General features: G+C 54.7%; 1 protein-coding gene across 3 annotated transcripts in view; it reads left to right on the top strand.

The window, feature by feature from the left end:
- ITGA11 (integrin subunit alpha 11) overlaps positions 1-15,597 on the top strand; it is a 113,406-nt gene that overhangs the window by 72,576 nt on the left and 25,233 nt on the right. For all 3 annotated transcript variants that reach the window (XM_077881646.1, XM_077881648.1, XM_077881647.1), the window contains 5 exons: positions 5,332-5,476; positions 8,970-9,118; positions 13,477-13,617; positions 13,873-14,076; positions 14,670-14,800. In XM_077881646.1, the coding sequence (XP_077737772.1) occupies positions 5,332-5,476; positions 8,970-9,118; positions 13,477-13,617; positions 13,873-14,076; positions 14,670-14,800 (770 nt within the window). The remainder of the gene's footprint in view (positions 1-5,331; positions 5,477-8,969; positions 9,119-13,476; positions 13,618-13,872; positions 14,077-14,669; positions 14,801-15,597) is intronic.

Genomic DNA, 15,597 nt, shown 5'->3' with positions numbered 1-15,597 from the left:
CAGAAAGAATGATCTCTAGCACTGGAAGAAGGACCCCATAGCATATTCTCAAATATGAGAATATCTCAAATATGAACCCAGGAGATCATCACTTGGGCTGCTCCTGCCTTTCCAGCAAGGAAACCAGCCTTCGAGTGAAAAAAGATAAAAGCAATGAGAGGAAGGAGAGACCAGTTTCCAGGGTAAGAGAGAAGACCCCAAAATGCCACCCGGTCACCCAAAGAGCCCAAGGCCCCAGGCCACAGGCATTGCATCCCAGGCGGAGCCACTGGGAAAACCCAGAGAGCTAGAGTCAATCCACGGAACTCTAGTCTCAATTTGCAAAAAGGAATAAGAGGATATTCTGAAAATTACCATCAGGAAGGCCAGCTACGGATCTCCGGATCTCCGGTCCAATTCTAAACAGCTTTTTAAGCCAATGGCCCCATTAGGCTTTGGAAATGAATGCAAAGGTCACTAATAGCTGGAGTGGCTTTCATTAGTCCTGGCTGCCCGCTGAGGTGGTGAACTCCCTGTTGAGCTGGGTAATCAAGAAGAAGCTGCAGGAGTCTGCCAGGAAGCTTACCAAAGGGATCCACACCTCCCAAGGGGGCATAGACTCTAAGAGTCTGCAATGCCCACAGGCCAGGAGGGGAAGGTATGGAGGAAGCAAGGGAACAATATATAAATAATCCATGCCCACTGGCGGTGGATGGAGCCAATAATCCATCCCCACTCCTCCTACCCTGCGGTCCATATGTCTCCCCAACCCCGGAGGTTTCCAGAAGAAAGCAGTTTCATTAGCGTGTATCCTGTCTACACAGATACTTGACTCACCTGAGATGGGAAGAGACTATTTTCCTTTAACCTACACATGGTTAGGTCCAGCAGGACCAGCCCTTGGTTATGTCTGGAACAGGCCAAGGGTGGTCAGCCTCCCACCTCCCCGACCAGCTGCCTCTTCAGCCTGTGCCCTTCCCGCAGCACCCCTCCCCGCCACGGTTGTAGGCTGAAGAGCTAAGGCCTTGGGCCATTATCGGAGGCTCTGAGCAGAGACAACCAACCCCCGATCGGGGCTGAGTAGTCAGGTACTGTGTACCCCCTGCCCCCCACAGCCCTTCCTTGCCACCCTGGCTATGGATTCCAGCACAGTGATGGGAGGGCTTCCCTCTACATAAAGACTGGAGGCCTATTTCTGAGGGGGGTCACCTGCCCAACCCTGCCTAAGCCTCCTGGCACTCATCCCTCCCTTTGGGCTTGTTAAAAATACATCATTTTCTGACAGGATCCAAGCAATTAATGGCAGTATAATCCATCCTCTTAATGATGTATCTGCCTGAGAAGGGGCTCTTAGCCCCTCTCGTCACTCTGATGATGGGCATGCAGGCACCAGGGAGCCATTGGAAGAGCCTGGGGAGGAGGACAGTACTCAGTGTCCTCCAGGTGATCTGTGCACGAATGCACAGGACCACCAGCGGCCACCTCCACCTGCCTGCACCATCCCACCTAACCAAAGCCAAGAAGAATTGCCAGCGTCTGCTATTCTCATTCCATTACTGCTGGGCAAGGAGAAAGCACCGCCTGACTGTGCGGCCTCAGACAAATCATTTAACCTCTCTGAACCTCCACCTTTGAGATGTCTGAAAAATATTTGCTGAAACTGAATCTTGAGGCTTGGAGCTGGAAGTGAACCTTTTGAGACTTACTAATAAATCAAGTAAGGGTTTCTTAAAAATCCGATCCTAATTCCACCCACCTCCTCAGTTGGCCCCCCCCTCCTGCGGAGCCCCCAGTTAGGCTGCCCTTGCCCCCAACAGGGCACTCCCCTTGGGCAGCTGTAATGAGTCATCTGCAGCACCAACCTGACTGTGAGATCTGCTTCTTTGACTCCTGCCCCCCCGGGGTTTTATGGATGAATAAAAGGATGAGAAGAGCTACTATATGCTGAGGCCTTATTGGCTGCCAAGCACCATGCTAAGAATTAAAAATGTTAATTCTCACCACAAAACGATTTACAGCTGAGGCTGAGACAGAGCACCAGAGAGAGAGAGAAAGAGCCAGAGAGGGAGGGAGGGAGGGAGAGAGAAGCTTGCCCAAGGTCACACAGCTAGAAGACCTGAAGCTGAAACAGCAACCCAGGAATGTCTGACTGGAGTCTTCCTGCTCTAAGCTCCGGGCCAGGGATTCTCAGCCTCAGCCCAACTGACAGTTTAGGCAGGGCAATTCTTTGGGACTGTCCTGTGTCTTGTAGGCAGCAGCACTGGCCACTACCCACGAGATGCCATACGAACCCCAACATCACCCCTAGCTCTGACGAACAAAACTGTTTCCAGACATTGCCAAATATGGCCTGGGGGCTGAACTGCCCCCATTTGGGAACCACTGCCCTAGACTGTACTGTTTCCACTGCTAGGGATATGCCTGCCCCTCCCTCACCCCCAGCTGGGGACACAGACTAGCTGGGACACAGTTTGAGAAGATATGGTCACATGCCCAGGGAGCATTTGGCTCAGCTAGGAAGGCAAGACTGCTGCAGAGGCCAGGGCAGAAGGCAGCTAAGAGCTGAGCTAGCAGAGTCTCATGGCAGGTGCTTCGCTCAAGTTAATACAGGTACAGGTTGTCTGTAGGGAGGGCACGGATTTGGCCTTGGACCTGCTGAGGGCCACCATGCCTGCATCCTCATTTCTATGCAGGGCACCAGAAAAGGCAGCTTATGCCAAGGATCCATGTGCGAGGCCACCCAGGCACACCGGGCAATACCTGATGGGAGCTCAGCTGGCCCCACGGGAAAGGAGGCCATAAATCAGGGAGCCGGTGCCAGGCCTGGAGCGTGGGATGACGAGCCTCTGCCCTGCAACGCCCTGCCATTTGCTTTCCAGCTGGGCCTGCATGCCTGGCTTCCTCTGTCAAGGCTTCAACCCTCTTTGTGGGCCCTGCCCTTCCAGATTTTTTCCAAGTTCAAAATGTCTAGGCTCCCCGAGCTGGGGAAAGATAGTGCCATACTGAGGTGTGCTCCCTCCCAGCCGGCCCTCGGCCACAGTCCTCAGCGAGGCCTTCCCTGGCAACAGACACCTGTCGGAAAAGGGCCACCACCTGGAAGCACCAGCATGCAGCCCCTGCCAGGGTCAAACAGCGTAAGGCGAGAACCCGCAAAAGCCATCAGCCGGCCCAGTACAGCCAAATGCAGAAGTCCCTGTGGAATCCCCAAACCCCGCCGGTCGGCCTCAGGTCCTCCCCAGTGGAATCCCAGGCACGTCAGCTGAGCCAGTCCTCAGTGCATCTTGGAGGCTTCCAGTCATCTGCAAGGCCAAGACCTCATCTTCCAAGTCCTCTCCATGAAGGAAGGAGCCTGGTCCTGCAAACTTGGACTCAGCTGGAAGAGATGGGGGGGACAGCGAGGAGCGAGGCCTGTGCATCACGCTCCTCCTAGAAGGTGCTCCAATGGGAAGGCAGAGAAGCAGGGTCCAGGGGCTGCCTGTGGGTGTTTTCCCCCTTGCCCATACCATCCCCCTGCTCGAAATCCAAGCCCTGCCCGACTTGCTGTGCAGCCTCAGGCAAGTCCCTTTCCCTCTCTGAAGCTTGAATGCCATCTGTCAAGTGCCATTAATGAACATCCATCCTGCTGGTCTCTCTGATGGGAAAATACTCTTTGAGGAGGGAGCACGCCCACGAGCACCAGGAGCACCGGCGGTGGCCATGGGCAGCAAGCCTGAGGCCCTGGCCCTGATCCCCGAGGCTGGCAGATGTCAGGAGCTCCCAGACAGCAGCTCACACAGAGTAGGAGGAGGAAGCTAATTAGAAAGTGTGACATCAAACACAACCAAGCATATTAGACTCTCCAGAGACCGGCTTACTTACAGCCGGAAAAACATTCGATCTGAATGGTGGGTTCCACTTCCAGGCTATTCAGACTTTTTAAGTCTTATCTATGATCAACTTCCGTCTTTAATGTGACCCCTGGGAAATGAGAAATGGAAAGTCAGCTCCAGGCTCAGAGTCCTGCCCCCTCCACTGAGACTGGCACCTGGTGACCCTGCCTGCACGGTCACTCACGGCCCTGACTATCCCAAGGCCAGAATCACATTTTCCTATTGGCACCATCGCTTTGGAGGGAAGGGGAGACGGAGTGCCTTGGGCCCCGAGTGGTGGGGGGACACCCAGCCGGAATCAGGGAGGCTCGGTGGGGGAAAGAGGTGACTTCGCCAGCTAGAGCTCCCACGGCCCAAAGCTGGGGTAACACCTGCCCGGCCCGGAATCATCAAGGTCACCCGGGAAGGTGGCCCTGCTTGCTCCCACCACCTCCTCGGGCGTTTGTTGTCCCTAGCACTTCTCCTCCTCTTCTAAGGGCTGGCTGTTTGCTTTCCTGTACTTGCTAGCTTTGTGGGTGGTTTAAGGAGGTGGGGTGGTGATGGCACCCCAGAGAGTGAGGGGACCCTGGAGTCAGTAACAGGGAGCCTGGCCCTCAGGGAGCCAGAACGCCCACCTTCCTGTCCAAGCACTGCAGCACCCACTTCCCCTGCAGCTAAAGACAAGCCCCCTTCCTTGGAGCACGGGCCATCACGGATGTGGCCCTGGCTTCTCCGTCCAGCCTCATCAGAGTCGTGCTGGCCCCCCTCGCTCCATGCTGCAGCCCATCCAACAGCTTTCAGGCCCTTAAAACCAAAGCCTCAAAACTCCCTCCCAGCCTCAGGACCTTGGCACACCTGTCCCTTCCCCTGCCAGGTGTCCAGGTGAGCATCACTTATTCAAAAACGCTTCCCCCGACCCCCATTTCCGCCTAGCCTACACCTCCCTGTGGTATTTACATGTTGCCTGTAGCATCCAGCACGCTTTGCAACTAGTATGTTGGTCTGCACGTTTGTTTATACTTGGAGCTCTGCGAGGGCAGAGGTAGCATCCCAGCACCAAGCAAGTGCCTGGTACACAGTAGACCCGCGATGAATTCTTACTGAAGAAATGAAGAAGTAAGATTCACACACGGGGAAGAAACTCAGCCACCATGAGGGAACAGGGAAGGAGGCCAAGGCCAAGGGCACGGCTTCAAGGAGGGCCAGGAGGAGGAGAGAGCCACGGGAGATTGACTATAGGGATTTGAAAGCCCAATGAGGAACAGAGGCTGGGTCCCAGAGGTGGAATGTATTTCTGGAACATTCCTTTGTTTGACCCATTGAGGCTGAGGATGGGGTGGAAGGTCCTTGGCTCATTCAAAAGTCCAGAATCCCGGCTGGAAGTTAAATAATGAACACAGGAGACACAGGTCAGGTTGGTGCCCGAGGTGGCTGGTAGGGGCTCATTGTGCAGAACCCGGGGAGCCCCGGGAGACGCGAGCTGACGGCCCCTCCCCAATGTCAGGACGGGATTCTGCTGGGAGCCGTTGGCGCCTATGACTGGAACGGGGCCGTGCTGAAGGAGACCAGCGGCGGGAAGGTCATCCCCCTCCGAGAGTCCTACCTGAAGGAATTCCCCGAGGAGCTCAAGAACCACGGTGCCTATCTAGGTAAGAGCCCGAGCTGAGCGTGGCTCCTGGGCGGTGGGCAGGGGGGGCCCGGGGGCTCCCACACCTGAGCCGAGGGGCCTGGCTGCATAGTCTGTGAACGTCCAGCCACAGGTCGGGGACCGTTGCCCCTTCACCCAGCACCTGTAGACCAACAGGTTAGAATTAGTGACAAGCAAGCCTCCTGTACCCGACATTCAGCTGATGCTTCTAGACGCTGGGCCGACTGTCCATGTGTCTTTAAAGCTTTCTGCCTTGACTGGGGTTTGAGCACGCTGAGCTGCCTCCCAAGGCCAAGGTGCAAGTCGAGGAGAAAGCTACCCTCATTTTTATGTGCTAATATTCACAATCAAGTGCTTATTCCCATTAAGCACTTGGGAAGCAGACATTAAGGAGAACCACAGATAGTTGGCCCCATGGTGATAGGCCCCCCAGCTGTGAGGCCCTAACCCATGGAACCCAGTCACCTCCAGTTCTAGAAGAACGGGGCCCTGGGCCTCCACGCTGAGGCTGCCAGGGCAGATTCCTTTCTGAAAAGGCCAAGCCAGAGCGAAGGGCAGCAGGCAGGGAACCGCCGGGGCTCCCATGATCTCTGAGCCACGTCTGCCATCTGTGAGGTCCCTCATCATTAATGCCTCCTCGGACCCCACTCCTCCAAGAGCCCGGGCCACCCAGAGTCGGCACATCTGTCCACGTGTCCATGTCACCCTGCCTCTGTCCCCCAGCGCTTCAACCACACGCCTTGCCTGTGACGCTGCCCACACTGTGGCCACCCCATCCTCCATCTCCAACTCTGGGACCCTGAGCTGGCCACAGAATGCTAGAATCAGGACTTGCCTGGGAAACACAGAGGTGTAGGGCCCTAGAAACTTCCCAGCACTACCTGGCCCCAGGGCCTGGGCTCCACTTTACTCAACAGATATTAAACCTCAACTGCGTAAAGCGCACCTGTGGCCGATGCCCTCCGAACGCAATGGCAAGCGGGACCCAGCGTCTGCCTTCCAGCTGCTTCTCAGCCAGTGGGGGAGAGACAGGTGCACAGGTACAAACTATAATGCACATGGGGCCAGAGTTCAGATGCGAGCACAGAAAAGAAGGGAGAGATCGGAGCCCCTGCCCTGGCAGATACCCAGACGCTAGAAGAGATGTCAGAAGAACGAAGGCTGGCGCCCATTCAGTGCGAATCAACCGCGACGGCTTGTGCTCCTCCCACGTGCTCAGCACTGTGTAGACAAGTGGGGACACCATGTAAGGGATGGTGGTGCAGTTGCCTTAAATATCAGGGAGATTACATCAGCACCCAGGGCCCAAGGGATTGAGACAAACGCTGTGGGTCGTCACGCTCCAGTGGCCGCACACCCTGGCCACCCCTGGGATTGTGCTGGGGTCTGCACCAGGTCCCTGGGGCAGGAAGAGACTGAAGAAGCCAAAAAGGTCCAAGAGAAGGAGGGAGGTGTGGAAAGTGCTCGGCGAGTTCAGGACCCAGGAAGTAGACAGGTCAGGCTGGGGCAGAGGGGTGCAGCAGGAAGGGGAAGGCGGGTTAGGGCAGGCTGTAGCTGGAGGCCTCGAATGCCGGGTTGAGGAGTTGGAGCTTTATTATGCTAGCAGGAGGGACAGTGAAGGTATCCGAGTGAGAGGGTAGCAAGATGAGTCTCCCGCCACCATCTCTCCTGGCCCAGCAGAGCTGTCTTCCTCCTCCCAGGAGACCCTGGTGGGGCAGAGCCAGGCTGCAAATCCCTTGCAAGGCCCAACCATCTTGGGTGGGAATCCTGAAGGAATGCCTCTCTCTTCTCCTCCCTCTGGGGCTCAGCCACGAGGACAGTGTCTGGGATCTCTGGAAGATTCCTTTCTATGTGCCCCAAGGGAGAGAGGGTTTTGGAGGAAGGACTTCAGGAGGCCAGGCTCTCCGCCTCCACACAAGGAAGCTGTGTGGACTTCTGGCCACGGGTCTTCCCCTGTCATCTTGTCAGGCCTTCTGGGAGGTCGATCCAGCTGTCAGGATGGCCCTGCCTGCTGGCCAAAGAACCACACGGAAACTGAAGCCACAGCCAGCAGACTGTGGGAAGCAGGAAGCTCTCAATGCTTCATGCTGCTTTGAAAGGCAGCCCACGCGTGCTTCCAGGACATTTGGCCCCCAAGCCCCTCCCACCACTGTCCCCCCCTTCTGAGGAAGCCCAGAGCCAGGGGCTAATTGAGAACATTTTCAGTAGTGCCATTTGGAGCTCAAAAGAAAGCTTGGTGGGGTGCCTGGATGGCACCCCTGGGTCAGCTGAGCATTGGGCTCTTGATTTGGGCTCAGGTCATGACCTCGGGGTTGGGAGATGGAGCCCTGAGTCGGGCTCCAAGTCGAGTATGAAGATTCTCTCTCCCTTTGCCCCTCCCCTCCTAAAAATAAAGAGAAAAGAGAGAAAAAGCAAGCAAGCAAACAAGCTGACCCCACGCCGTAAGGTCATATATTTATACCCTCATATATTTATGATTGTGCTAATACACAGCCCTATCAGCCTGTGCTACCTCCTGCTTCACTGACCTTTCAAGCCCCAGTCCCCAGGATACAGCTCTAAGAGTCAAAAATGTGTCTGGAACCAGAGTAGCTCACCGTCCTGCATCCGCGCTCCCAGCCACTCAGTGAACTCGTCTATGCATCCTGCAGCCTCTGTGTGGGCAACCAGTGGACCATGGTGGCACCCTTACCCACACACACTCGCACACGCACACATGGCAGGGGGAGACATCCATTTGCCAGAGACGGTCCAGGAACTGCCAACAAACGCATCTAAAAACTGGGATCCAGCACCCGAGGCCATCGGGCAGAAAGTGGGGCTCTAGGCTCTGCCTCGAGATTCACCGCCATCCGGCAAAGCCAGCCCGAGGGCATGGAGTGGTGGCCTTTCCGGAAGGTGCCCTGGCTTCCATTTCTTCCTTGCTTGCGTAGTGTGCGTGTGGGACTGAGAGGAGCCTAGGGGCTCGCTCCTTTGAGTCTGCAAAGTTCTGGGACTGCAAGGACCCCGTGTCGATGCCCAGCGGAGCAGCTCCCTCCACCTGGCTGTGGTTCTCCATGAACCGCTTTCCAGCAGGTTACCCTGATGAGGATAACACCGGCTGGTCCCCAGACAGACAACTGGTGGGGATCAAAACCAAAGCCTGCCCAATATGTAATGAAGCCCAGCTTGGGTTCACCGTCTCCCTCCTCCCTGCTCCCCCACACATGCGGGACTCGGGACTCCGGTGAAGGAGGGGGTGCACGCTCCAGGTCAACAGTGCCTTTCAGCAGCCTCACCCGGCTGCCTTGGTGCCTCCAGCTGGGGCCGGGGTGCTTGAATTCTGTTCACCCTCCAAAGCCCCATCCTGAGCTTTGCCTCTTTCAGGCTTCCCCAGTTGTACCTAGGAGTGACCACCCTGCAGGTCTGCACCGGCTCAGCCTGCCCTGACTGGCCTGTGCTCAGGCACAGCTGAGGAGCTGGGGCAGAGACCAGCCTGTTTCCTCCTGTGGCAGGGTACACCGTCACGTCGGTCATGTCCTCCAGGCAGGGGTGGGTGTACGTGGCAGGAGCACCCCGGTTCAACCACACGGGCAAAGCCATCCTGTTCACCATGCACAACAACAGGAGTCTCACCATCCACCAGGCCCTGCGGGGTGAGCAGGTAATGAAGGGGGAGTCTGGGGGTGGAGGTAGGTGCCGTGGGAGGGCATACACAGCGGGGAGGCGGGGAGGCTGGGCTGGTGGGGACTCCGGAGTGGAGTGACTCCAGTCGGGGTGTCGGGGGTGCATACCAGCCTTGGAGCTGGACTATCCCTTCTCCAGAAAGCCAGGCCCTGGTCCTTGCTACAGCAAGGAGAACCTAGGAGAGCTTGCTTATCTCCATTTCGTGGACCTCTTGTTTCTGGGGCCAGACCTTTGTCCCCAACAGCCAGCTTCTCTCCATTCATGTAAAGGGTTCAGGTTAGAGGCAGGATCTCGGCTGTGGCTCCCCAGCTCGGGCTGCCAGGGCCCCCAGGCATCCTGAGGGACTGTCACGTTCCTCAAGCCACCTTCACGCTGCCAGCAGTGGGAGCAACTGCAGCATCCCCCCCCCACCCCGCCCCGGCCCCACTGCAATGAGGCCCCCTGGGTTCACGGGCACACCAGCTTCTTTCCTGTCCCTGGAATGGGAACAATGCAGAAGGCTAGAGCCGCCAGCGCCACCCCCCGCCCCCGCCCGGGCCGCATGGGAACCGCACTGTGTTGCTCAGAGTCCCGTGTTGGATGGTCATGCGTGCCAGTTGTGAAGCTAGGATAGGAGCACTGGTGGTGGGAAGATCAGAGAACAGGGTTCTGATCCAAGTCATTCCAACAGCCGAGGAAGACAGTGGTCCCAAGAAGCCACGTAGCTTTTCCAAAGTGATCCAGTGGATTCAAGGCTGGGTCAGATTTAGAACCGAGGACTCTTGGTGTGGCTCTGCTTCATGCTACCTCCTGACCCCTGACAACCCCAAAGCCAGCACGCGTGTGTGCGCACATACACACACACACACACACACACACACACACCCCTCCTGGCTGCACTCAGCATCCACAGCATCCCGGGCCTGACCTGAGCCCTAGCCAGGCCTGCACCACCATCCCCAGCTCACCCTCGGCTCTGCGGAGAACTGTCCCCCCAGGAACAGCCCTGTCCCCTGCATCTTTTACTGCCCTTGGCCTGTCACCATGAGGACAAGCTCCTCGCTGGGTCTAACCTAAATCCCTCTGGCTCAGGCAGCCACGGTTCCTCTTCCCGCCTCAAGGTTCACTGGCAGCCCAGGGCATGGCTCCGTCCCCCGGCCTCCATCCTGCCTGCCCACACTCTGCCCAGGGCCGGCTCTTTCGGGAATCCAGGGCTAGACCTTGAGAGCTGGAGGGAATTTGCTGATGAATTTATGACATTTTTACTGCCCGGTTCCGCCTCCAACATCCGAACGAGAAACCGCAGTGCTGAAGGCAGCTAAATTAAGTGGATTCCAAATCACCGTGACCCACATAGCTGAGGCTACATATTTAGACAAAAGTCTCCCTTCCCTGCTCCCTTATTTGCTCTGTCTGCCTCTTAATTACTTTACAGAGGGGATAGCTCTTCCCTCCCCCACCCCTTGTTGAGATCTCCATTCTCCTCTCTTCTGTATTTCTCTCTTGCTTCTCAGTTAAAAGCTCTTAATACTTGAAGATAGATTGCTCCTCAAAGCACTCTGAGCCAGGAGGCGGCGGGGGAGGGAGTGTCACGGGCTCAGGTGTCAGACTGGAGTCTCAACCCAGTTTGGCTGTGGCCAACCTTCTGACCTTGCGCGAGTGATTTCGGTTCATTCCCTGTAAAATGAGGAGGGTGATCTCTCCTAAGGTAGCAAGAGGCTCACATGAGCCAACTGAGGCTATAAAGCATGTCACACAGGGTCTGTCCATGCAAAGAGCTCCTTCATCCTTCCCAAGTGACCCATTGGTTCAATACATATTGATTATATGTATTATATTATTATCATACTCAGGTGTGGAGGGGACACAGCACTCTCTGTAGGGGGAAGCGGGTGCTGGTGTGGGGCGGGGGGGGGGGAGCAGATGGAGGAGGGGTACCCATTGCAGGCAGGGCAGGGCAGGGCGAGAGTCTAACAGGAAGTGAGCTGAGGATGTTAGACATTATCCAGGAGGGAGAAGAGGAGAGGAGTGCAGACAAGAGCAAAGTATGTACAGAGGGAAGCCTGGAAGCCAGCCAGAGCCTGGGGCTTTTGGAGAAATCACTGGGAATGTCAGGAGAGAGTGTGGGAGCTTGGGGGTGTGGGAGGACACAGAGGCTGGATAGGGAGGGAGGCAGGTCCATCAGAGTCCATCAGAGCAGAATGTGGACTTCCCCGTGCACCCCCTCTGAAAGCAAGGCAGTGGTGTGGTCAGCTGCTAGAAGCCACTCTGGCTGCCCAGGGAGGGGGGCAGGCTGGAGGGTGAGGCAGGGGGTCCTCCGCCAGGTGCCTCACCCGGAGAAGAGGCAGCAGAGGAGGGAAGTAGGACGTGTTTGACGTGGACCAGGCAAGGCTTGCTGGGAGACTGTGCGTGGGAGAGGGGGCGGTGGAGCCAGGGAGGACTCTCAGGTTTCAGACTAAGTGGGTGTCACCCTCATTGAAATGGGGGCCACAGGCACCCAAGCGGGGAGGGGAACAAAGTGGGTGCTCAAATGCTGAAAAGAAACCATAATCCCCCATCCCAGGTGCTAATCCCAGAGTTATTTGTAACATTAAAAACTGAAACGAGGGGGATCCCTGGGTGGCTCAGTGGTTTGGTGCCTGCCTTCGGCCCAGGGTGTGATCCTAGAGTTCCAGGATCGAGTCCCACATCGGGCTCCCTGCATGGAGCCTGCTTCTCCTCTGAGTCTCTGCCTCTCTCTCTCTCTCTCTCTGTGACTTTCATGAATAAATAAATAAAATCTTTAAAAAAAATTGAAACAAGCCAAATGTCCCACAAGAGGATTGGTTATACACATGCAGCATATGCGTGATTAGAATATTATAGAACCACCAGTGATCATATTGGAGGAAAAAATATAACACATCATGGAGAAATTGCTCGTGATCTATTGTTTGATTTAAAAATAGTATATAAAAAATAAATAAATATATATATATATATATATATATATATATATATATATATATATGTAAATCGTATATAGGGACACCTGGGTGGCTCAGTGGTTGAGCGTCTGCCTCTGGCTCAGGTCATGATCCCAGGGTCCTGAGATCCAGTCCCACATCGGGCTCCCCACAGGGAGTCTGCTTCTCCCTCTGCCTATGTCTCTGCCTTTCTCTCTGTGTTTCTCATGGATAAATAAATAAAATGTTAAAAAATAAAATAAAATAAATCATATATAAGCTATATATATACACTGTATATATTAAATTGTGTAATTATATGTATATGTATTATACATATAAAATAAAATAAATCATATACATATAAAATATAAATATAAATACATATAAAATCATATAAGTAGGGCAGCCCTGGTGGCTCAGCGGGTTTAGCGCCGCCTCCAGCCCAGGGCGTGATCCCAGAGACCCGGGATTGAGTTCCACATCAGGCTCCCTGCATGGAGCCTGCTCCTCCCTCTGCCTGTGTCTCTGCCTCTCTCTCTCTCTGTCTCTATGAATAAATAAATAAAATGCTTAGAAAATAAATAAATAAATAAATAAATAAATAAATAAATAAAATCATATAAGTATAAAATAAAATAAATCATATATAAGCTATATATATACACTATATATATTAAATTGTATATTTAATTAATGTATATGTATTATACATATAAAATAAAATAAATCATATACATATACATATAAAATATAAATATAAATACATATAAAATCATATACATATAAAATAAATCATATATAAGCTATATATATACACTGTATATATTAAATTGTATATATTTAATTATATGTATATGTAAATTGTATATTAAATTATATGTGTATATATGTATATATATATACACTGTGATCCCAGGTTATAAAAATAAAACCATATATGCACACACAAACCAGCCACACACACCCTGGACAAAACAGACTGAACAAAAATGCACTAAAATGTTCGTGGGAGTTATAATTGGATGTTGGGACAAAGAGTGACTTTTATTTTCTTCTTTATACCTTTTTCTTATCTTGTTCATTTTTGCCATCGTACTGGCTTACAAACAGAACCAATGGCAATCAATACAATTAACCAATGGAAAGAAGGAAGCGGGAGCTTGGGGGGCGGTGGATGATAGGAGAAAAGACTGCAGGGTGGGACCAGGTGAAATGAGTGAGTCAAAAAAAAAAAAAAGAAAAGAAAACAGGTGAGTCAAAAAAAAGAAAAAGAAAACAGGTGAGTCCATGCCACGGTGGGGAGAGGAGGCGAGAGGGAGAAGACCCTTCCTTTGTTCACCCCGGTTCCGGGAGGAAGGCTGTCCCCGGCTCCCGGGACAGCACAGCCCACCCCCCCCTTGTGCTGCAGATAGGCTCCTACTATGGGAGTGAGATCACCTCGGTGGACATCGACAGCGACGGGGTGACCGATGTCCTGCTGGTGGGCGCCCCCATGTACTTCAGCGAGGGCCGAGAGCGGGGCCGGGTGTACGTCTACAACCTGAGACAGGTACTGCTGGGGTCCCCCCAGGCACCTGGGCCCTGCCCTCACTGGGCACAGGTGGGGGAACTGGGCCACCTGCCGAGCCAGGCTGGGGAGAGCAGGACCCTCCTCTGTTGCCGCCACCACGGGGCTCAGGTAGCCAGAGAGAGGATTCCCGGGGGGAAATGGGGGTGGGAGGGACAGGGTGCTGCGGGCAGGGGGGACCTGTCCTTGAGCACCCTTGCCCGTCCCCCTGAGCCTTTTCCCACCCGTGTTTTGCAGAACCGGTTTGTTTACAACGGGACACTGGAGGATTCCCACGGCTACCAGAACGCCCGATTCGGGGCGTGCATCGCCGCGGTCCGGGACCTCAATCAAGATTCCTACAGCGACGTGGTGGTGGGAGCACCCCTGGAGGACAACCACGGAGGAGCCATCTACGTCTTCCACGGCTTCCAGGCCAGCATCCTAAAGACGCCGAAGCAGGTGAGGCTCCCTGGCAAGCGGCTGGGGCTGCCCGAGTCCTGGTCACCCGGGAGGCCGTGTGCTCCTGCAGGAAGGGACTCCAGTCTGTCCCAGCCCTGCTGACCTCAGGTCGGGATTTCCAAATGGGAGCTTTTGTCTTCAGGACGGCCCCATCACTCCTGTCGGCAGCCTGCTTACCTGTGTCCCCCCTGCGACAGCAAAGCCCCCTCCCTGGGGACCCGGACCTCACTCCCCCAGCACATCCAAGCAGGCCGTGGACCGAGAGTGGGAATTCCCACGTGGGCTTGCTCCTCCCTGGAAACCTTGCTCCGCTCGAGAAGCACCCATCTCAGGTCCCGTGCCCCCAGGGTCATCATTTTGGCCTACGTATTTTCTTACTAAGGTGGCCCACTACGTGTGGTCAGAGGTGCCGGGACTTGACGGCAGGTGACATGACGGAGCAGGAGAGGGCATAGCTTTGGGCTGGGGACGATTCCTGATGGTTCCATGTGGGCTCTCTCTGATGCTCCCAATCCTGGCTTCCCTGAGGGCCGCCCCGCCCCGCCCTGTGCTAACAGCACCCACACCCGGCTCTCTCTTCCCGCTCCCTGCAGAGAATCGCGGCCTCTGACCTGGCTCCTGGTCTCCAGTATTTTGGCTGCAGCATCCATGGGCAACTGGACCTCAATGAGGATGGGCTCGTCGACCTGGCGGTGGGCGCCCTGGGCAACGCTGTGATTTTGTGGTTGGTTCTGCTTCTCTTGGCTCTCGGGCTCTTCTGGGGGTCATGATGGACACCGGGTTGTTGTTGTTTTAAGATTTTATTTTTTTATTCATGAGAGACACAGAGACAGAGAGGCAGAGACACAGGTAGAGGGAGAAGCAGGCGTCCTGCAGGGTAGCCCTATGAAGGACTCGATCCCAGGACTCCAGGATCACGCCCCGAGCTGAGGGCAGACACTCAACCACTGAGCCACCCAGGCGCCCCATCGCATTTTTCATACAACTTAAAAAAGGCATTACACAGAGGTATCCTACAATTTCACAGGGACAGTAAAAAAGTGGACCTGCCCTCAGTCATCAAAAATATTACAGCCTTAGCCCAGGGAGATGTCTTAGCCCAGGTTCCCTAGGAAACAGAGCCCTAGACTAGAGCTCATGAGTAATGCTTCCCAAGTGACCTCATCCCAGAGGCCAAGGACCCTGGAGCAGAAAAGAGGAGCAATGGGAGTGGGGGGGCATCACTGAACCAGTTAGCACCTGCTGCTCATTCATGGGATCTCCAGTGAGGCAGGATGCACCTCTGCTTCTTGCAACAGACCATTATAGGGGTGGAAAGAGTGCAGTGTATCTTGTGGGGGGGGGTCCTCATATCCCCTTGTATCCTCTGTTTGCCATGACCAGAGCATCGGCTGCCCCACACACCCGGGGGGGGTGTCCCCTGGCCCTCTAAAGGCGGCCCTGGGGGTGAAGGTCTGCTCCGCATATGGGGGCTCATGAATCTTTGGGGGTGGCAGCAGCAGCAAGAGCAGCTTGGGCGGT

This window comes from Canis aureus, chromosome 32 (genome assembly GCF_053574225.1).
Source record: "Canis aureus isolate CA01 chromosome 32, VMU_Caureus_v.1.0, whole genome shotgun sequence".
Classification (NCBI taxonomy): domain Eukaryota; kingdom Metazoa; phylum Chordata; class Mammalia; order Carnivora; family Canidae; genus Canis; species Canis aureus.
Note: the sequence above shows the minus strand (reverse complement) of the source record. Positions and strands in the feature narration are given on the sequence as shown.